Genomic DNA, 24,784 nt, shown 5'->3' on the forward strand with positions numbered 1-24,784 from the left:
AAAAATCTGAAACGACGTCATTTTGCATCAGGGGGCACAATGCAATGCGCTCTCTGGTGCACGATATAAATTGCCGTGTCAAATCATATCTTTTTTCCGTCATAAATAATTCATCAATAATTGAAATTAAATATGAATAGGACAGAATTTTTTTTTTTTAAAAAAAGATAAAATAAAAACAAATAAGTACTCAATCTATTTAATGGTTATCATAATTGCTGCATACGCAAATTTTAAATTAAACTATTTATTTTTTATTTTTATTTATTTGACAGATCCGCCATTTTAACATTTTGATCAGAGACAAAATGTCAAAAAAAATTTTGGTTGTTCAACAATTTAGAGCAACGGTTTGTTCCAAACAGCTGAAAACTAAAATGATACATTTTGCAGCATTTCAATTTGGCATTTTGGGAAAGAATAACATTTTTCCAAAAAAAACCCTTGAATTATATTTAATTAAAAAAAAAAAAAAAAAAAAAAAAAAAAAAAAAAACTTAGAACTGAAGCCATTAAAGGTTCCTTAAATGAAGGAGTCTTTTAGGCTATTATGTTGTGCATCGTATTACAATGTAGTATATGTTCATAACTTTTTTTTTGAATGCTAGTATATGTTCATAACTACTTTCTCAACCTACTCACAACCTTTCATATGGGAGTCCAACCCAGGTACTATTAGACCACAAGGTCTTGGCAATAAAATAAAATTTATAATAATACTAATAATAATAACAACAACTTTCAAAAAAAAAAATAATAATAACAATAGCAATAATAAAAAAGTGAATAATAATAATAATAAATAATAATAATAATAATAATAATAATAATAATAATAATAATAATAATAATAATAATAATAATAATAATACAAAGCAAAATAATATATAATATTTTTTAAAAAAAAAGAAAAGAAAAAGACATAACTGATGTGGAATCAACTTTGATCCAATATCGTTACTGAATGAAGATGAGCCCAAAGTGCTCCTCTATATAAGAGGACCATTGCTCCCTTACCGATGGATAGTTATGCTGTGCATCTGTATGCACCATGCATGGTGCATACGGATGCAAAAACGATGTCGTTTTATTAAAAACGCGCGTCTTCCCTTAAAAAAAAATTTCAGGTTCGATTCCTAGCAACAACATATGAACTAAAATTTCAGAATCGATGAATTATAATTCCAGAATCTATGAACTAAAATTCCAGAATGAATGAACTAAAATTCCAGAATCTAATCTATGAACTAAAAATTCCAAAATGAATGAACTAAAATTCCAGAATCTATGAACTAAAATTTCATAATCGATGAACTACAATTTCAGAATCGATTCCAGAATCTAATCTATGAACTAAAAATTCCAAAATGAATGAACTAAAATTCCAGAATCTATGAACTAAAATTTCATAATCGATGAACTACAATTCCAGAATCGATGAACTATAATTCCAGAATCAATGAACTAAAATTCCATAATCTATGAACTAAAATTTCAGAATGAATGAACAACATAATGCTATTGCTGGGAATCGAACCTGAATTTTTTTTAAGGGGAGACGTGAGTTTTTAATAAAATCGTTTTTGCATCCGTACGCACCATGCATGGTGCATACGGATGCACAGCATAACTATCTCTCGGTAAGGGAGCAATGATCCTCTTATATAGAGGAACTCTTTGGGCTCATCTTTATTCAGTAACGATATTGGATCAAAGTTGATTCCGCATCAGTTATGTCTTTTTTTTTAAAAAAAAAATTTTATATATTATTTTGCTTTGTATTATTATTATTATTATTATTATTATTATTATTATTATTGGTGTACACCAATATTCGAATTATTATTATTTGTGTAAATAATAATTAATAAATTATTATTTCTTAGGTGGAAAAGAAAAAACAACGAAAAAGGAAAAGTTGGAGCATGGATATTTTATAGGTGCATATATATTTACTAGTATTTTCCCGTGCGATGCACGGATGATATTTATAATTTTTTTTTTTTTTTACATTTCAAATACACAATGATTGAGAATGTATTTGTAATAAATAAATAAATATGAACAACAATAAAACTTGATTTAAAAACAACTTAGCATTGTATAGTACCTAAATCCCTAGATTCTAGACATTATTAAACACTTCATGGTACACAACATTAGTGGTTGACGTACCAACATTGTTAGAGTCATTACAAATCAAAATCTTCAATCCGTCAGGATTACTCACCCTAGAAGCAGCAACATATATACAACTGGCCATGGACAAAAACAGGCTTCTTCAACAGTAAACCAACATACGTATACGTCCAGCTATCTCCAATGTGTAGATCACTCATGTATTCATTTATGGAATTGACGACATCAAGTGTTGGTGCTAATATCGCCCGACCTTCTAGAAGACTGGGATCTGAGTTACCAGACATGAACATAGGGAACGTACTTGCAACTATATTGGTAATTGGCTCTCCATTAGATGTTAATAATATCTCGCTTGGTATATCTATCTCAGCATGACCATCATTCTGACCACCAACAGTTCCATCACATATACTCGCAATCCAATTTGCAAAGTCCTCTACTATTGGTTAGATCAATCAATGGTATACGTTTCTGATTTTGGATAAAATTCATTGTAGAAGATCCATTATTTGAGGACACATGATATATGTTGCTGATTGATGAACTAACCAATGTACGTTCTACAAATGATATATTTAGAACATATTAACAATTAAACATACATAAAAAAATTATGTCAAAAAAACATACATTAAAAAAAAAAAAAAAGGAAATCACATATGATACTTGATAGCTAACCATGAGAAACTACACTCAATGGAGTAGATAGTAATGCTTGGAATACACCATATAGATGATTTCGTTCGGTACCATCACCCCACTATTTGAAGCTCTGCTTATTTTAGTACTTGCATCAATTTCATTCTATGTGGACAAAAAACATTATTATGTTATGAATCAAATTAATTATGTTATTGTTTACAGTTGAAGTATTTAACATTTAATAAAATTAAAATATACTGGCTATAAAAATACACTTCAAGCAATTAAAATATACTTACTATTAAAATTCACTAATAAATTACGTTTAATTTCAATCACAACATATAAAAATTTAAAATAATAATAATAATAATAATAATAATAATAATAATAATAATTTGAGGGCCGATCGCATGAGGATCATTTCTAGACATTCTAGATCGCCGATCGCGTGAGGATCATTTCTCATTGTCTTCCTCTCTCTAAGCTTGTCCGATCTTATACTTAATCTGTCTAGATTTTTGGTCGATCTCAGCCTTGAACATATACTTCTTCCAAGGAAGTAAAACGATCTGTGACTAAATCGCTGAGATTGGTAGGTACTTCTCAAAATCCGGCTTCGTTTTAAGGTTTCTAGTTCTCCGACGGGGATGTCACGGCAAAACCTGACGGTGGCTAATATAGGTAGAGTGAGAGATGAAGAAAAAACCTCGAAGTTTATTTCTGATGTTGTCATACTCTGATCTATTTTCTGGAAGTTCTAGGCTGTATATTTCCTCTAAATTTCATAGATCGTTAATCATTCACTGATTTCACTATGGATCTGTTTAATCAACACACATGCAGGGTCAGGTTTGTGTATTTTTGTTGTTTATCCTAACTATTTTTCATTTTTCATCTTGTTTTGCTCTTAGTAGTTGAACAATCTTCCTCTGAATTTCTAAAATATTTGTGTTTTAGGTACTCATACTATGATTCAAAACAACAATACTATCTGATGTTATCTGCTTTTAGATTAAAAAAAAAATTGCTACTAATATATGCTTATCATTTATGTATATACTGGTTCTGTAATGTTGCTTTCGCATATCTATGTTAAGCCTCTTTCATGTGTTATACTGGTTCTCCGTATGTGTTATTATACAGTGTACTTACATTCAAGGTGATACATTTTCAGCTACAATTCAAAATAAATTCCAAATCTAAAGACAGATGCATAATTGCAAACCATAATTAAGATTTAAAATGATTTATGGATACATGAATGTATTACTTACCTTTGTTGTCTATACGAACAGAACCTGAAAGCTTCTTCATTTGCTTGATGGTTTAGAAGGTTAAAATTCTCTACGAACAGAACAGAACCTCATCTTCATTTGCTTATCATGTAGGACAGATGTGGTGTCTTTGATTAATAGCATTGGTTTAGATAGTAATTTAATAGTGGTGGCTGAGACAATGTTCTTGGAATATGAAAAGTTGGATTGTAAATACCTAGGTAATTAATAATTGTGTTTCCTGATTTTTTTGCATAGTCTAAACGCAGTGTTTTATATGGGCGGGAAGTTGTTTTCTTATTTTATTATATTCCAAAATGTTTCTGCTTTATTATATTAGAGGATTAGAGGATGTGTGATGTAGAGTAAAAGGTGGCAGGTAGGGCCTAATGAAATTAATGGTGTCTTTCATTTCCCATAAAACTAGCAGTAGCAATGTAGCATTCACGTGAAGATCTCGAACAGATGAATGTTTCAGACTCTGGGCTTCATATTTGCACCGTCGACATTATCACATTAATTCCTCCAAGAACAAGAGTCCACCATCCTACACATTAGATTGGTAGGCCTCCATCTTCTAGCAGGACAGAGGAGAAAGCCAGCATATATCCAGCGACGTCCACCCACGGAGGGGAATAGAGCTAGGCGACCTTTTCCTTCAACGACCCCGGTGACCTATGCAAAAAAAAAAAAAAAAAAAACACTAAAAAACAAAAAGGGAGTGAGCTGTGCTTCATCTTTCTCCATCTTGGTCAGTGTGCTGTCATCCCCTCTGTTAATTTAATCCCCATCCTTTAATTTCATCTATGAAAGCAAGAAAAAGAACCCAAATACACACAAAGCTCCCTTCGACAGATCGTCAGCATCGTCCCGGTCTTCTCAAACATATGCGGCAAGAGTGGCGAGAAACTCCAGCAGCGACCTCCGGACTCCGACATCAGCGATCTGCAATGGTCAGCCTTCAGCAGCGGTGTCAACAGGAAGAGCGGCATCGACGGTCGAAAACGAAGCTCCAACAAGGGATTTCAGTCCGCTTCACCTCTGGCGATCCAACGGTGACCTCGATGAAGAACAGATTCCGGCGGCCTCCAACGAATATCTCCTGCACCAACAACAATAGAGAAACAGAGCTCTGGGATGGCGATCCACAACGCGACCTGTTGACTCAAAGTATTTTGTCAAAGTTATGTGCAAAAAGAATTCCAGTTCTATAAAGGAATATCAATACTAAGAGGAATAGTTATTGAAGAATACTAGTTCTAAGGGGATTTGTTGTTGAAGATTTTCTAGTTCTATTTTGATTAGGAATAGTTTGTTATTCACGAATCTGTCAGGAATAGCTACTATAAATAGGGGATGTCCTTTACTGTAGATCTCAAGTATTCAACATTAATCTTGTGAGGTACGAGAGTCTTTGAGAATAAGATACTAAATTTCCCTAGAAAGTAGTACATGTGTTTAGGTTTCAATAGTTTGGTAGGAAAGATCATTCTATTGTGTAATCTCAGGTTCCAAACAGTGTACTTTAAATATTGAGTTTTTAGTGGATTTAGGCAAGTTCTCAAATTGAGAAGTGCTTCGCAGATTAGGGTTGTTTGCCCGAACTGCTTTACAGATTGTTTGTGTTACAACTTCAGTTTCGATGCTGCGCTTTACAAATTTTCAATTGGTATCAGAGCCAAACTGCTTAAATTATTAGCAGGATCCTAATGGAGTTTCCCAAAGAAGGACTGTCAAGCACCAGGCCCCCTGCTCTCTTTGGTACAAATTTCTCCTACTGGAAAGCTAGAATGAAAATCTATATTTTGGCACAAGGAGAAGGAGTTTGGGAAGCCGTTGAGAAAGAATGGAAGAATCCAGTTGATGATAAAGGTAATCAAAAACCTAAAGCAGAATGGAATGAAGAAGAGCGAAGAGAGTATAATTACAATTCAAAAGCAATGAATGCCATCTATGGAGCGGTAAGTGAAGATACTTTCAAACTAATCGCTACCACTGGCATAGCTAAAATTGCATGGGATATACTATGTGATCATCACGAAGGAAATACTTTTGTTAAGCAATCCAAGCTGCAAATGATACAAACACAGTTTGAGAATTTAAAAATGGAAGAAGATGAGGATATCTCACAGTTTAGTGCAAAAGTTTTAGGGATTGCTGGAGATGCGTTTAACCTAGGCGAACCTATTCCTGAACCTAGGCTCGTCAAAAAGGTCCTACGTTCCCTACCTGAGAGATTTATGATAAAGGTTACAGCCATCCAAGAAAACAAAGATCTAAACACCTACAAACTCAGTGATCTAATGGGAAATCTTCAAACATATGAGCTTGAGATACTGCAAAAAGGGAAAAATAATGACAAAGGAATTGCGCTCCAATCAAAGCAGAAAGAGAGTCCAGAAATTGATACTGAAACCATGGAACAATCAATTGCTCTCCTAACAAAGAATTTCAATAGAGTTCTCAAAAAATTCAACAAATTTAGAAGCAAAAGTGCTTCAATAAATCAAGGGAACTTCCCAACTGGACAAAATCAATCTATTTCAAAAGGAAGGGAGAGTCTAAAACCTGAAGGAATTCAATGCTACGAGTGCAAAGGGTTTGGACACATCCAATCAGAATGTCCAACATATTTTAAAAGGAAGAACAAAACATATGTGGCAACACTAAGCGATGACTCAGATAGTGAAGAAGACACCAACACTAATTTCGTAGCATTCACCGCAAATCATGAGAATGACAACGGAAACGAAAATGATATGCAAGAACTGCTAGAGTCATATACCCAATTGTATGCTAAATGGGAACAAATCATCAAAGTAAATCTAGAGCTCATGAAAGAAAATCAGTTTCTAAAAGGTGAAAAAGAGAGAGAAGAAAAGCGCCTCAAAGAAACTCAAAATGAATTATTAGAATCTAAAAACATAGAGGCCAAACTGTTACAAGAAATCAAGGCACTAGATGGAAGGCCTAGATCTCCAAATTCAGCGTCCAGTGAAAGCCACTTTTCTGAAAATCCTGAGGTGTCACAACATCACTTTCAACACCGAAGGAGAATCAGATGTTATTACTGCCACAAATTGGGACACATAAAGGCGTACTGCTTCAAAAGACAAAATGATCTCTATTACAGACAAAACAACAGAGATTGGGCAATACAAAGCAAAAATAACAGCAAGAAAGTATGGGTAAGAAAGGAACAAACACAAGCTGTTGCGTATACCTCAGAAACAAGCCAAGAACAAAGTGTTTGGTATTTTGACAGCGGATGTTCAAGACATATGACAGGAAATCCACATTATCTTGAGAATATCCAGTACAAAAATGAAGGGCATGTCACTTTTGGAGATGGAGGAAAAGGACAGATTATCGCAAGTGGTACCTTGAATGTCCATGGACTGCCCAGATTACCAAGAGTCTTTTTGGTACAAGGACTCAAAGCAAACCTTATCAGTATAAGTCAACTGTGTGATGATGAACTCAAAGTAGAATTTTCCAAAGAGAATTGTAAAGTCTACAACCAAAAATATGAATGTGTTATGATGGGGAAAAGATCATCTGATAAAAGCTACACATGGGATGGTGATCTAACCTGTCATTAATATACCATCAATCAAACACCACTGTGGCATCAACTAAGGGGGAGAAAGACAGAGACCAAGGTGTTTGCCAAAATTTGACAAAGGGGGAGAATGTTGACTCAAAGTATTTTGTCAAAGTTATGTGCAAAAAGAATTCCAGTTCTATAAAGGAATATCAGTACTAAGAGGAATAGTTATTGAAGAATACTAGTTCTAAGGGGATTTGTTGTTGAAGATTTTCTAGTTCTATTTTGATTAGGAATAGTTTGTTATTCACGAATCTGTTAGAAATAGCTACTATAAATAGGGGATGTCCTTTATTGTAGATCTCAAGCATTCAACATTAATCTTGTGAGGTACGAGAGTCTTTGAGAATAGGATACTAAATTCCCCTAGAAAGTAGTACATGTGTTTAGGTTTCAATAGTTTGGTAGGAAAGATCATTCTATTGTGTAATCTCAGGTTCCAAACAGTGTACTTTAAATATTGAGCTGTTAGTGGATTTAGGCAAGTTCTCAAATTGAGAAGTGCCTCGCAGATTAGGGTTGTTTGCCCAAACTGCGTTACAGATTGTTTGTGTTACAACTTCAGTTTCGATGCTGCGCTTTACAAATTTTCACGACCCTACAACAACAAACAACAAAGGTAGACTCCGAACCAGCGGTTTGCGACGGTCAACGGCTAGGATCAACATGCATGCATGGTTCCCGGCGGCGTTGATTTCCAGCGGCTTTTAGGCAAAACAGAGCTGGATAGCGAGCCTTGACGGAAAAGAAATTCGACGACTTCTGCAAAAAAAAAAAAAAAAAAAAAAAAAAAAACCTCCGACGACAGCCAACGACGCAAGGCTTTCCGTTGGCATAGTCCTAATTGAGCGGCGATAGAGTCCCTGGTGACCGCATCAGGATTCCATCGGCGGTAGCAGTTCGGCAACTTCCAACTAAAAAAACAACAACAAAAAAACCCTCCGGCGGCTTTTTGCGACGAACTTCTGCCAAAACAGCAACGGACTTCCGGCGACTTCGACAAAGAACGGACTTCTGGAGCGGTAATCTTCCAGCGGCGATTTCCGGCGACCTTCGACGAAGAGCCCCGTCAGCAACGTGATTCGAGCACTACGAGCAGAAACTCACGCTCTGGTGGTACCAGCAGCACCGCACTCCGGTGGTTGTTATACTCGCTTGGCAACTTTCACGTTGCTCATTGTTCCACGGGATTAGCCGAAAGCATAGTCTCCTAGTAGCATCAACGATGGAGACTCCAACGGGCATTTCCGGCGACCCTTAACAGATGAAAACTGCGGCAGACAGTTGGCAAAAAAATCCTTGAAGCAGTTGCCTTCCTACGTTTATGTTCGCCTGGGTTCCTCCTCGTACGTATTGTCATTCCTGCAGAAACATATATGGGAAAAGGAGAATACAAAGTTAAGAAGTTTACCTGATCGAGAAGCAGAGCTGTTCTTCCTTGGTCTTTGTTTAGATGACCGAGGCAGTATTTATAGTGTATCTACGCAGAGCTGTTATTCCTTGGTCTTTGTTTGGATGACCGAGGCAGTATTTATAGTGTATCTAATGCTACCATGATTGAACGAAGTTGTTGATTATATGCTGGAATTACGTATGAGATGAGATGAGTCCTAATTCGGTGGTATCCTTGCGTGCTGGGGAGTTAGATTGTTGTTGAACTACCAGGACTATGTGGTCTAATGGTACCCGGGTTGAATTTCCATTTGGAAGGTTGTAAGTTCGAGCTTTAGTGGAGGTGTTATTGGTTCTTCGTGTTTCAGTAGGTTGAGAAAGTATATGAACAGATACTACATTGTAATAGAGTCACTTTGAATTGACTTAATCTTGGCTTTAGTATGTAAGGCAACCTGATTAAAATGGTATTGGGCTATGAGATATCCAGCGTGCGCCAATGAGCCCAATATTAAACATGGCAAAATCTTAAAATATTTGGGCCCATGGAATTCGATTATGCCGACTTCATCTTAAAATAATTTTGGATTCAGGGAATTAAGATGGACTATGATGAATTTAACGGTCCGTTTATTAAATGTCCAGACTTTCTCACTCCAAGCACGTCAAGCGGCATGTCCCGACAAGTCTCGAGGGGGCAGTTTGTAGACACAGAAAATTTGAATCTTATAAGTAGACTGATAAAGGGTTATTGGACCGACGTTGAGATTAATTATTGGGCCAATTTAGTCAATTGAATCATAAAAGTTAATTTAATTTGATTAGTCCAATTTGATTTGGGTTATTGAATTAATTAATTAATTGGTCCAAACTCATTTTACATTTGAATTTGAATTATAATTATAATTTAAATATAATATAATTTTATTATATTTGAATTAAATAATTATAATTTAATTTGAATTTGAATTAGATGATAGAATAATGAACTTAGACTTGATCTTGGGCAAGGTTCATTTTCCTATAAATTAATTAATTAATTAATTAATTAATTAATTAAAAAGTGGAGTTGGTTGAGGAATTTTGGTTAGGCTTTTAGTATAAATAGGGCCCTCATTTTCATTCCAAAACACAATTGGAGCATTTGAAGAGCTTGAAGGCATTGAAGAACGCTTGAAGGCTTGAGAGTTTGAAATTGAACAACTTGAAGACTTGAGGAGTTGAGAGCATTTGAAGAGCTTGAAGGCATCTTTTGAATATTTTGCAGGTGATTTGAATCCATTGCAGGTACTTTGGAGCTTTGCAGAATTGATTGTCTCGAAGGTCTTGAAATCTTTTGATCTTTTGAAGGCATTTGAGGATCTTATGGCAACTTGAATCCATTGCATGTGTTTTGAAACTTTGCAGGGTTGATTGTTTCTAAATTCTTGACGTTTGCTGTTGAAGATCACGCCACTTGAACCCCGGAAGCTACGCCATTTGAATCCTGGAGGCACACGCCAATTGAATCTCGGAGGCTACGCTACTTGAATCCCAGAGGCACTTCAGTAGATAACGTTAGTGAAGAATCAGAGGACTAGACAGAGATTTTGGACCTGCATATTGACACACGCTGTACACAAAATTTTGTGAATATATACAAAGTTTATTTTTTGTGTTTACAATGGAATAGCAGCTAACACACCTACCTATATCGCAGACAGTCCAATCAAATGCCTTCTAAATAACTCAAAATGTTTAAGGAAAAGTTAAGCAGATCTCATCTCATCTCTCATCATCTCTGCTATGCTCTTTTACTCTGATGTCTGTTACTACCTAAACCCAGTTAACTCACTCTCTTCATCAAGGTATGTTTCATATTTTCTCCAATGAATTCCACCACCATTTTGCCCTCTGAATCCCTTTACTTTTTCATAGATTGGCTTTAAACTCTGATCTTTATAGATATTTTTTTAGACAGTGTTATGCTATGGAATTCAGAATTTCCATTCGCATTTTCCTTTTGTGATTCGTGCTGTTTTCTAATAGAATGAAAATTCATGAAATTATTATGCGTTTTTTAGCTAACCATCTTTGCCATAGCCATTATTTCACTTCATTCTCAAGCTCAATATTGAGATAAATAACTCTGATTTCAGTTTCAGAAACCCTTTGAAGTTGTTCAATGGCTTTTGTTGTTGTAACCTCTCTACTAGAGATAGTAGAACAACAGCTTATTATGCAACCCAATCCATCTCTGATTCTTTATAACAAAGAAATGATTGTGATGTTGTCACAAAAGCTCTGGGTTTTGCAAGCCTTTCTAATGGGATCTAGGAAGAAAACCAATGGCTCCCGTGGTGAGGAAATGTTGGAAGCCGAGATCCGAGATGTCGCAGGTGAAGCAGAAGGGGAAATAGAATCTAAAATAGGTCAAGTTTATTTGGCAGCTAATAGGGGAGAGGATGTAGTTGTGACTTGTCAAGGTCTTCAACGGACTTTGGTACAAGTAGTAAGCGATTTTGAGGCAATTGAATCAAGGATTCTGACTCAAAATGCAAATAATGCTTCAACAAATGATTTCAAGGAAGAGAGATTCATGGTTAGGGGTATCTATGAAAATGGTGTTGAAACTGAGAATGAAATCATTGTAAGATTTGACGAGACGTAGAGGAGATAGTATACAGGCTCACTATTTTAAAACAATCTGGAAGAAGAGAAGTTACCGCACTCGTGGGGGAAGGTGGCATAGGAAAGACTACATTAGCTAAGATCATCTTTGAGCATCCATATGGTATCGATCATTTTCGCATCCGGGCATGGGTTGTTGTGTCTCGAGAGCATAATCTCAAAGAGATTCTCATCAGCTTACTGCATTGTATTGCGCCAATAACTAGTGAAATCTCTAACAAAGATGAAGCTCAACTAGTAGAGCAACTATGCAAAAGAGTGATGGGTCAAAGGTATTTGATTGTCTTAGACGACGTGTGGACTACTACAACCTGGCATGCTATCCAACAATGTTTTCCACATAATGCTAATGGAAGCCGAATCATGATTACTACTTGAATCAATAATGTGGCGAGAGACATAAATTTACATATGCACATTATGAAGTACCAATCTCTGAAAAACAGCCAGGAACTACTTTCAAGGAAGGTGTTTAGGGGAAGATTTTATTGCCCCCCACATATGAATACTTTAGAGATCGAATTCTTCTTCAATGTCGTGGATTACCACTAGCAATTCTCGTGATGGGTGGACTTCTGGCAACAGCCAAATGGTCATTAGAAGTATGGAGTAGGCCTATGCGTCGGACGGGTTCGGACGGTTTGGATACAAGAATGCCTTACCTGTTCGGATTTCGGTTTCTATTCTTGTAACCCAACCCGTCAGATATTATTTACAAAACCTCACGGATATATACAATTTCGGATTCGGTTTTTAAATCGGATTTCGGATTTTTCCGATTAAAAACTTGAAACTTAAAATTTACAAGTTAGAAATTAAAACTTACATAAAATTTACAAATAAAAACCTAAAACTTACAATTTAAGTAATAAAAACACTTTCATTATTCTTCAAAGAATATATGAATTATGGATTTCTGGGAGGAATAAAATGGAGAGGCAACCCCCCTTTTCGTTCGTCTTCTTTTATCCCCAACTACAACAACAGCAACAACAAAACCCCCAAAATTTCATCAACAAAAATCCCCCATAACCCCTAGATGTAGTATCTGAAGACATAATAGATTAATAGGGCTAGGGTTAGCCAACCTGGCCGTTGATTTCTCTATGCCAATTTGAAGCCCTGTCGAGAGTGGGAGAGCTCCAATTCCAACCTTGCTGGTGTAGTGTTTGTGGGAGGCGGTGCCGCGCCGCCGCTGGTAGGAGGGGTCTGAGGGGAGGTGGTATTGCAACAGGGGGTGTTGGTGATGCTTTGGGAGGAGGTGCAGATGGAGGGGGTAGGGATGAGATTGGAGGCACTGAACTGATAGTGGGAGGAGGTGATGAGTGATGATGGTGGCAAAGTCACAAAGCAAGTGGTGATGGTGAGGGGTGAACTGGTGTAGTTGGTAAAGGTGGAGGCCTGGAGCTGGGAAGAGTGGAGAGGGAGGAGGCGATTAGAGGCTATGCGCAAATGAGGAAGTGATCTAGGGTTGTTGTTGGCTGCCAGTTAATTAAGTGTATATATATATATATATATATATATATATATATATATATATATATATATATATATATATATATATACATATATATACGATATTGTACATACATATAACATGCCTAATTTTTTGTCGGATGTTCGGACGGGGCGGATATATTTTTATATCCCCCCAACCGAATTAATCAGTCCGTAAAAAAATTGTTTCGGTTCGGATTTCGGAATATCGGATTCGGATATCCACGTAATTAATGGTTTCGGATTTCGGATCGGTCGGAAATTTCGGATCAGTCGGGTTATGCACAGCCCTAGTATGGAGAGAGGTTGCAGACACTGTGGATTTAATGGATGGGGATGACAAAATCTTTTCCAAAATACTTTCATTGGGCTTTGAGTTCTTGCCTAGTCACTTAAAGACTTGCTTTCTTTATTTTGGAATTTTTCCTGAAGATGATGATGTTCCTGCTAAGAAAATAATCAACTTATGGGTTGCAGAGGAAATTTCAAAACAAGAAAAGAATAAGAGTTTAAAAGAAGGGGCCGAGAATTGCTTGTTTGATCTTATTAACAGAAATCTAGTTCAAGTTAACAAATTAAGTATTGACGAAAGGATCAAGTCGTGTAAGATTCATAACCGGTTACACGAGATTTGTGTAAGAGAAGCTAAAAAAGAGAATATTATATGTGTCATTGATGAAAAACATGAACCACAAACTAGTCGTTGGATAAGTTTTCAGCAATCAAGTCATTGGCCAATCACTCGAGCATGCTATGGGACTCATAATTGCAATAAAATTCACTCCATTTTCTACTTTAGTAAATAGTCATACGCTTCAAAATGTAGGTTGGTATACCCATGTTTGAAACATCTAAGAGTATTGGATTTATCTTTAATTAAATGCTTGCATGGCATGCATAGTGAAATAATGGATTTGATTCATTTGAAATACTTGGCTTTGAGCACTATAGGTTCTCTTTATAAGCTTCAACTGTTGAAGCTTCAAAATTTGCAAACTCTCATTGTCTCTTCATGGATGGAAGATTATCCTTTGCAACTACAGTGTAATATTTTGGATTTGCCACAATTGAGGCATTTGCTCCTTGAAAAAAGATGTTCACAATACCTCCCAAGCTTGGTTCGAGAAAATCTACAAACTCTTTATTAGTAGAAAGTTACTAGCTTGGACTGAAATCCAAACTTTAGAATGGTTCCAAACTTGAAGGAACTGGGGACCTACATTGAAGGTGAACTACTACTTGGTTGTGTTGAGAACCTTGTCCATTTGCGTCTACTTGAGAAGTTAAACATTGAAATTGGAAGGGTTGAACAATTTTATCTTTCTACTGCTTTTCCATCAAACCTTAAGAAGTTGACACTTCATAGTACATATCTTCCTTGGCTTGAGATGGGCATAATTGGTAAGTTGCCCAATCTTGAGGTACTCAAATTGAAAGATTTTGCGTTTTGCGGCCCGGAGTAGAATCCAATGGCGGGGGAGTTTCAAGAATTAAAGGTACTCCTTATTGCACAAACAAATCTGAAACAATGGGATGCAAGTTTTCACCATTTTCCAGTTTTGAAGCGCCTAATCCTAAAATATTGTTGGGACTTGAAAAAAGTTCCAATTGGTTTTGCAAAAATTAGAACACTGAAACTTATTGTGCTAGACAGTTGCTATTCTTCTATTGTGACTTCTGCAAACCAGATTTCTTTTGCAAACATATTGGCTCTGTTTGATAAAATGGATGTTAGCTGATTGTGTTAATTAGAGGGTATGAATTGTTGATAACATTAGCTGATTGTAGAAAAGCGTTTGGTAATTTAGCTATTAGCTGATAGCTGTTTGGTATAATTTCTTTTCTCAAAAAGCTAATTGAAAAAGTTGCTTGGAGTAGCTTTTTGAATTTTAGCCTTTTGGAGTTGCAAAATGCTAATTAACCAAACATTTATATTGATATTTTAACTAAATCAAACAATTAATAGTGGTCAAATAAGCCAAAATTGGCCTATAGGCCAATTTTTTACCAAACATGGCCATTATCGTTTCACAGAATGCCTGATCTCCGACTTCATGTTGTCATTTTGGAACTAAGATTTCTCTCTACTTTTTGTTTTTCATTAAATTATATCTTCTAATTCCATGTATTACTTTAATTATTTATTTTTGTACTCATTTTCAATTACCTTTCAAGGTTCAATTGCCAAATAACGAAAACTCAGAAGAAGAAAGCTAGTATTGAACGCTCTCCAAAAATAATTCTAAAAATATTTGAAGGTGGTGTTGAAGGCTCTAAGAAGAATGTAACTGTGGAATTTGTTAATTATGAGGTTTTTGGCTTGTCTTGTATGGGGCTTATGACTTGTTTACTTGTGGACATTTACTAGAAAAACTTTGTTCATTGGTACCATGAACCCCGGGTACTCGATAGCCACATTGTGATCGAGCTAATACCGAGTTTAGCTTATATAAAGACCATTTTGGGAGTTTAGCTTCTGTAAACACCATTTTGGGAGCTTTCTGATACCTGTTGTTTTATTCACATGGTTTGAATTCAAAATTAGGAAGAAAGCTTTAGAACAATAAAAGGCTGCTTGTGCTGATCAACAGGGGCGGAGCCAGGATTTAGGAATGCGGGGGGCCAATCAATGGAAACAAAAATTGGTTACTTTGGTAAAGACGCTCTTGGCCTGCTTTCCATAGAAGGAGAAGGCGCTATCACCCTGCTCGTGGAGATCGGAAGTTATCCTAATGTCCGCAAATTGGATACCTGATAACGACCCATTCACTACAACATTGGCGCAATATCTTCAATCAATCAAATGCACCATTCATTGCTTCAATCAAATCGCTTCAATCAATCAAATGCACCAGCCGGGAATTGAACCCGGGTCTATACCATGGCAGGGTACTATTCTACCACTAGACCACTGGTGCCTCTTGTTGTATGTTGCTCATATTTCAGGATATTAATTTACCTATTTTCCTTCACTTCCCAGCTGCGTGAATCATGGTCCACAATAAAATTTGCCTACTACATGGACCTATCTTGGCCAGAGCATTACAATTCTAGTGGTTATCGAAAATTATGCTGTGGAACCGATGGACACGGTTCCAAAACTATCATAATTATAAATATAAAATTTAAATATTATGAACATAGAGTTCAATAATTGTGAATATGAAGTTCAAAAATTATGAACATAGAGTTTTATAATTATGAACATAGAGTTCAGTAATTATGAATATAGAGTTCTGTAATTGTGAATGTAGAGTTCAATAATTGTGAATATGAATTTCAAAAATATGAACATAGAGTTTTATAATTATGAACATAGAGTTTTTTAATTATGAACATAGAGTTCTGTAATTGTGAATATAGAGTTCAATAATTATGAATATGAAGTTCAAAAATTATGAACATAGAGTTTAGTAATTATGAATATAGAACCGTGTCCACGTTGCAGGTTGGACACGGTTTGACGGGTATAACAATTTGTTATAAAGTGGACCATGATCGTCGAATGAAATTGAAGTTGAATTAAAATAAAGTTTTAATGTTACTATAATGAAACTAGTGGGTGTGAAAAATGAAACTAAAAAACAGAGCACATTATTTTCAAATGAAACTGTAGTATAATTAAAATGATATTTTAGTATTGCTATAATGAAACTAGTGTGCGTGGAAAATGAAACTAAAATCCAGAGCCATATAATAACATATATTGTCAAATGACCTGAAGTGCAATTAAAATAATACTTCAACATTATTATAATTAAACTAGTGTCTGTGGAAAATGAAACAAAAAATAGAGCTCAATCAATGATGTATATTATCAAATGAAACTATAGTAGAATTAAAATGATACTTTAATATTACTATAATGAAACTAGTGTGGAGGGAAAATGAATCTAAAAAACATAACAATATAGTTAAATGAAACTTAAGTGTAATTAAAATGATACATATTTTATGGTTCACACTGCTACATAGACCATGGTCCACAATAAAATTTGCATTACAATTCATGGACCAATCTAGCCCAACCTTTGAATAGTCGGTTGCTATATCATGCACCACGGTGCATGATCAATCATGCACCACGCGTCAGACACTACAGTGTGTCTAAACCGACACTGTCTCACGTATTATTTTTATATTATCAAATGAAACTACAGTTATATCAAAATGATACTGTAGTTGTGGTGAAATGAAACTACAGTATATATAAAATGAAATTGAATAACATTTCACATATTTGAGTGTGTATTGTACAATGAAGCTGTAATTATATTGAAATGATCATGTAGTTGTGTTTTAATGAAATTATAGTGTATATAAAATAAAATTAAATAACATTTTCACATATTTGAGTGTATAAATATTGAATGAAACTGTAATTATATCGAAATGAAACTGTAGTTGTGTTGAACTGAAACTGCAGTGTATACAAAATGAAACTAAAGAACAGAGTTATTTTTTGTGAAGATTCTGTTTCATTTCATTAAATAAAACGACATCGTTTTGACAATGTCGGTTTAGACACACTGTAGTGTCTGACGCGCGGTGCATGATATAATTTGCCTTGAATAGTCACAGACACATGCAGCCCATTTGCCATCTCCAGCAATAAGGAATGGAGTATTATCACCTATAGAGAAGAGAATCCAACCAAATGCCTTCTAAGTTCTAAAGGAATAAGGGTCAAATAGGCCATCACACGATAATGCAATTAGGCGATTGAACATAAAAAATCAACAATTAGGTCCCTAAACTAACCAATTTCAAACAATTCTTTCTATTTGAAGATTTCCAACAGGTCATCCTCCCAAATTAATTATTTTTAAAAAAAAATAAAAAAAAAAGGTCGTCTCCGACCGGAGTCATGCTTTTTTTTAAAAAAAAATTTTAAATAATTAATTTTTAAAATTTATTTTTTTAAAAAATAATTAATTTGGAAGTATGACATGTTGACCTGACCTATTGGAAACCTTCAAATTGAAAGAATTATTTGAAATTTGTTAGTTTAGAAACTCAATTATTGATTTTATAGGTTTAGTGGTCTAATTGAATTATCATGTGCAATTCGATAGACCTATTTGACCCTTATTCCAAGTTTCAAAGAAAAGTTAAGCACAACTCATCCCATCTCTCATCATCTCTGCTATGCTCTTTTCATTTCTTGATCAATAGCAGTGTTGCAAAAATTCCGCCTAGGCACCGTTTAATCGACACTTAGGCACTAGGTGCTGGGCGGCCGCTTAGCTTATCACCATAATCGATGGTCTAGGCGGCTGACCATCTAGGCCGCCTAAGTGCCGCTTAGGCCTCCTTAGGCACCGACTAGGTCGCCTAGTCGACCGATTAACTATTGTTTCATTCTTTTTTAAATGAGTTATTTCACTCAAAACGACATCGTTTTGAGAGAATAACCTAAATTGTTCAAACTCTAAATGTTTTTTAAGTTAATATTTAATATTTTAGTATTAACTATTAAAGTATTAAATAGTTTATAATTATCAAGTGTTAAAAAAATTTAAAAATTTTAAACAATTTTTTTAAAAGTAAAAAATAAAATAAAAATACACCGGCGCCAAGGCCCCGATTAATCCCCGCCTAAGTGTCATAGGCACTAGGTGCTCCCCGATGAGCGCTTGCGATTTTTTCAACCATATCAATAGTAATTGAGACTAAAAACTCTGAGATCTCTTTCTACCTAAACCCAGTTGATTAACTCTCTTCATCAAGGTATGTTTCATATTTTCTCCAATGAATTCCACCACCAATTTGCCCTCTGAATGCCTTTACTTTAACAAAGTTAGTAATACTAAAAAAGTAGCATTCATTTTGATATACTTTAATTTTTTAATATATATATATATATATATATATATATATATATATATATATATATATATATATATATACACATAAAGCCATTACTTTAGTATAATATTCATACCATTTTGTGTTCTGAATTAAAGCAGCTCTATGTGGCTATTACTCGGATAATGCAAAGGTTATGGATCTGTGAAAGTATAGAGGAGTTTTCAAAACCAATGTTTGATTATTGGATGCTCGCTAATCATAAAAATGCAAAGTTTTATAGTAATATATAGATGTACCTGAAAGATATTTACCTGAACTTATACCCTCATCTCTCATGGTGGCTTTCAGGAAGTTGTGGCAACTTCTGCACTCGAAGGCATAAAGATGTGCAATTTAAGCAATTATGGTACCAAAAAGGAGGAGTTATCAAACATAAGTGTATTCGGCGCTTGACTCCCTATTGGATTCTCGACTGGTGTTGTTAGATTGTTAAGAGGGGGCCACGCATCCATGGAAGCAAAATTAGGGGGCTTTAAACTCTATATAGAGAAATTTTAAGTAGTTTTATGCTCTGCAATTCTGAATTTCCATTCGTATTTCCCTTTTGTGATTCGACTGTTTTCTAATAGAATGAAAATTCATGAAATTATTAATTATGCGTTGTTTAGCTAACCATCTCTTCCATACCCATTTCACTTCATGCTCAAGCTCAATATTGAGATAAATAACTCTGATTTCAGTTTCAGAAACCCTTGGAGTTGTTCAATGGCTTTTGTTGTTGTAACCTCTCTACTAGAGATAGTTGAACAGCAGCTTATTAGGCAGCCCAATCCATCTCTGATTCTTTGTAACAAAGAAATGATTGTGATGTTGTCACAAAAGCTCCGGGTTTTGCAAGCCTTTCTGGTGGGATCTGGGAAGAAAACCAATATATGGCTCCCATGGTGAGGAAATGTTGGAAGCTGAGATCCGAGATGTCGCAGCTGAAGTAGAAGGGGAAATAGAATCTAAACTAGGTCAAGTTTATTTGGCAGCTAATAGGGGAGATGATGTAGTTGTGGGTTGTCAAGGTCTTCATCAGACCTTGCTACAAGTAGTAAGCGATTTTGAGGCGATTGAATCAAGGATTCTGACTCAAAATGCAAATGATGCTTCAACAAATGATTTCAAGGAAGAGAGATTCATGGTTGGGGGTATCTATGAAAATGATGTTGAAAGTGAGAATGAAATCATTGTAGGATTTGACGACGATGTAGAGGAGATAGTATACAGGCTCACTATTTTAAAACAATCTGGAAGAAGAGAAGTTATCGCACTTGTTGGGGAAGGTGGCATAGGAAAGACTACATTAGCTAAGATCATCTTTGAGCATCCATATGTTATTGATCATTTTCGCATCCGGGCATGGGTTGTTGTGTCTCGAGAGCATAATCTCAAAGAGATGCTCATCAGCTTATTGCATTGTATTGCGCCAATAACTAGTGAAATCTCTAACAAAGATGAAGCTCGACTAGCAGAGCAACTATGCAAAAGATTGACGGGTGAAAGGTATTTAATTGTCTTGGACGACGTGTGGACTACTACAGCTTGGCATGCTATCCAACAATGTTTTCCGCATAATGCTAATGGAAGCCGAATCATGATTACTACTCGAATCAATAATGTGGCGAGAGACATAAATTCGCATCTGCACATTATGAAGTACCAATCTCTGAAAAACAGCCGGGAACTACTTTCAAGGAAGGTGTTTAGGGGAAGATTTTATTGCCCCCCCACATATGAATACTTTAGGGATCGAATTCTTCTTCAATGTCGTGGATTACCACTAGCAATTCTCGTGATCAGTGGACTTCTGGCAACAGCCAAATGGTCATTAGATGTATGGAGAGAGGTTGCAGACACTGTGGATTTAATGGATGGGGATGACAAAATCATTTCGAGAATACTTTCATTGGGCTTCGAGTACTTGCCTAGTCACTTAAAGGCTTGCTTTCTTTATTTTGGAATTTTTCCTGAAGATGATGATGTTCCTGCTAAGAAAATAAATCAACTTATGGGTTGCAGAGGGAATTTTAAAATAAGAAAAGAATAAGAGTTTAGAAGAAGGGGCCGAGAATTGCTTGCTTGATCTTATTAACAGAAATCTAGTTCAAGTTGACAAACTAAGTATTGACGGGAGGATCAAGTCATGTAAGATTCATGACCGGTTACACGAGATTTGTGTAAGGGAAGTTAAAAAGGAGAATATTATATGTGTGATTGATGAAAAACATGATCCACAAGCTAGTCGTTGGATAAGTTGTCAATCAAGTCATTGGCCAAGCACTCGAGCATGCTATGAGACTCATAATTGCAATAAAATTCACTCCATTTTCTACTTTGGTAAATACTTCTACCCTTCAAAATGTAGGTTGGTATATCCATGTTTGAAACTTCTAAGAGTATTGGATTTATCTTCAATTAAATGCTTGCATGGCATGCCTAGTGAAATAGTGGATTTGATTCATTTGAAATACTTGGCTTTGAGCACTATAGGTTCTCTTTATAAGCTTCAACTATTGAAGCTTCAAAATTTGCAAACTCTCATTGTCTCTTCATGGATGGAAGATTATCCTTTGCAACTACAGTGTAATATTTTGGATTTGCCACAATTGAGGCATTTGCACCTTGAAAAAAGATGTTCACAATACCTCCCAAGCTTGGTTCGAGAAAATCTACAAACTCTTTATTGGTTGAAAGTTACTAGCTTGCACCGAAATCCAAACTTTAGAATGGTTCCGAACTTGGAGGAATTGGGGATCTACATTGAAGGTGAACTACTACCTGGTTGTGTTGAGAGCCTTGTCCATTTGCGTCTACTTGAGAAGTTAAAAATTGAAATAGGAAGGGTTGAACAATTTTATCTTCCTACTGCTTTTCCATCAAAGCTTAAGAAGTTGACACTTCATAGTACATATCTTCCTTGGCATGAGATGGGCATAATTGGTAAGTTGCGCAATCTTGAGGTACTCAAATTGAAAGATTTTGCGTTTTGTGGCCCAGAGTGGAATCCAATGGCGGGGGAGTTTCAAGAATTGAAGGTACTCCTTATTGCACATACAAATCTGAAACGATGGAATGCAAGTTTTCATCATTTCCCAGTTTTGGAGCGCCTAATCCTAAGATATTGTTGGGACTTGAAAATAGTTCCAATTGGTTTTGCAAAAATTAAAACAAAACTTATTGTGTTAGACAGTTGCTATTCTTCTATTGTGACTTCTGCAAACCAGATTTCTTCTGCAAACATATCGTTTTACAGAATGCCTGATCGCACACTTCATGTTCGTCATTTTGGAACTAAGGTTTCTCTCTACTTTTTTTTTTCCATTAAATTATATCTTCTAATTCCATGTATTGCTTTAATTATTTATTTTTGTACTCATTTTCAATTACCTTTCAAGGTTGAATTGCCAAACAATGAAAGCTCAGAAGAAGAAAGCTAGTATGGAAAGCTCTCCAAAAGCAATTCTAAAAATATTTGAAGGTGGTATTGAAGGCTCTAAGAAGAATGTAACTGTGGAATTTGTAAATTATGGGGTTTCTGGCTTGTCTTTTATGGGGTATATGACTTGTTTTCTTGTGCACCTTTACTAGAAAAACTTTGTTCATTGGTACCATGAACCCCGGGTACTCGATAGCCACATTGTGATCGAGCTAATACCGAGTTTAGCTTCTATAAAGACCATTTTGGGAGTTTGGCTTCTGTAAACACCATTTTGGGAGCTTTTCTGATACCTGTTGTTTTATTCACATGGTTTGAGTTCAAAATCAAGAAGAAAGCTTTAGAACAATAGAAGGCTGCTTGTGCTGATCAAACTTCTAACCATAGATTTTCCCACTTTCTCTAGTTGTATGTGTAACTTTCATTCTCTGTACCAACAACTGAGAAGTGCAGAATTTAGAATAATATGTTTTAGACTTTCACCAATTCTTTTTTTTTTTTCTTTGAAGGCAAAAGCAACAACTTCATTAGTAAAGATCCAATAACAAAACATTACAAATGAAAGGAGAGTTGGAAAATCACTTTGACCCTGTTTGCTAATTGTTAATATAATTAGCTTATTAATCAATTTTGGTTTATTTAATCACTATTAGCTATTTGACTTGGTTAAATAATTAATATAAATTTTTGATTAATTAGCTTTTTGTAACAGCTTATTGCTCTAAAATGCTAAAATTTAAATTTGATCAAATTTTTTAGAAAGTTATTTTGCACGTAGTCAACTATCAGCTAATAGCTAATTTACCAAACGCTTTAATTAATATTATCAAATAGTCAAATTCACTAATTCAATCAGTTAACAGTTATTTACCAAACACCCCTTTCTGTAACAAGTCATAGAAAAAAACTCTTGGGTTAATTCATGGACAATTTGAATCGCCAAACACTTAGGGGATGTTTGGTTCATGGAAAATGTTTTCCAAACAAGGAAAATGTTATTTTCTAGTGTTTGGTTCATGGAATTCATTTTCAATTGGAAAATGAATTCATCAAATTTGAGGAAAACAAAATCATTGGTTGGACCAAGGATTTTGTTTTCCATGGAAGATGGGAAGAAAAAGTGAATAGATTGCCTATTTTACCCTTACTTTCTTTTTAAATTATATTACTCTTATTAATTTATAGGGACATATAGGTCTTTATATTCATTATTCCTTACAATTCCAAATCTAACCAAACAATAGAATTATTATTCACAGTAATTCTTTTTCCACCAACCAAACAAAGAAATTCATCTTCCTAATAATTGTTTTTCCATGGAATTCCAATTCCACTTCCCTTAAAATATTTTCCGCGAACCAAACGAGCCCTTAGGGCATGTTTGGTTCATGGAAAATGTTTTCCTTAAATTTAAGGAAAACTGAATTTTCCTTTGTTTGGTTCATGGAAAACATTTTCCATGGTCCCCATTGGTATTTTGTTTTCCATGGAAAACAAGTAGGACAATTATGTTCTCACCAATTTTTCTTAATTACAATAATTATTATTGTTGATATTATTATGTAGGGATATAATTGTCTTTATACTTACTATTCCTTACAATTCTAAACTCAATCAAACAATGGAATCGATATTCCCAATAATTTATTTTTCACCAACCAAACAATGTAATTAATCTTCTCAATAATTTCTTTTTCATAAAATTTCAATTCCATTTCCCTTCAAATATTTTTCTGCGAACCAAACGAGCCTTAGTAAAATAAATAATTACATTAGAAAACTAATTAAGGATATCTTTGACATCAAGATAAAACAGTAAATACCCAAAATGATCCATCGACTATAGTTAAATTCACAAATTGGTCCTCGACTTTCAATTTTAACCAATTAAGTCCTTAACTTTGCAATTTTAACACAATTGGTCCTCCGTCTATTTGACAGTTTGTTGACCGTGATCTTTGAGGATATATATATATATATAATTTCACGATTCTGCATCATCGCCGGCGGCTGCGCCGTCATCGACAATCTCCAGAAGAACCTGCAACTCTCGTCGGAGCACATGGATGCCTCCAGGATGACGTTGCACCGTTTCGGAAACACGTCGTCTTCTTCGCTCTAGTACGAACTCAACTAGAGTGCGGTCTGAAAATGCAACCGGAACCTTAAAAAACTGACAATAGACCATGAAATTACATATAGAGTAAATACTCAAAATGGTCCCTCGACTATAGCTAAATTCACAAATTGGTCCTTGACTTTTAA

General features: G+C 35.1%; 2 protein-coding genes and 1 non-coding gene across 3 annotated transcripts in view; 2 read left to right on the plus strand and 1 right to left on the minus strand.

Moving 5' to 3' along the window:
- LOC109172849 (putative late blight resistance protein homolog R1B-14) overlaps positions 1 to 24,784 on the plus strand; it is a 361,300-nt gene that overhangs the window by 22,213 nt on the left and 314,303 nt on the right. The gene's annotated exons all lie outside the window — the stretch shown is intronic.
- On the minus strand, positions 16,075 to 16,145 carry TRNAG-GCC. The gene has a single exon. It is a non-coding gene; the product is annotated as a tRNA-Gly (tRNA).
- Positions 19,978 to 23,005, plus strand: LOC109172858 (putative disease resistance RPP13-like protein 3). Its single transcript, XM_019322102.1, has 2 exons — positions 19,978 to 22,379; positions 22,479 to 23,005. The coding sequence occupies exon 1, from the start codon at positions 19,991 to 19,993 to the stop codon at positions 21,128 to 21,130; it is 1,140 nt and encodes a 379-aa protein (XP_019177647.1). The 5' UTR covers positions 19,978 to 19,990; the 3' UTR covers positions 21,131 to 22,379; positions 22,479 to 23,005.

This window comes from Ipomoea nil, unplaced genomic scaffold, assembly GCF_001879475.1.
Source record: "Ipomoea nil cultivar Tokyo-kokei standard unplaced genomic scaffold, Asagao_1.1 scaffold0436, whole genome shotgun sequence".
Taxonomy (NCBI): domain Eukaryota; kingdom Viridiplantae; phylum Streptophyta; class Magnoliopsida; order Solanales; family Convolvulaceae; genus Ipomoea; species Ipomoea nil.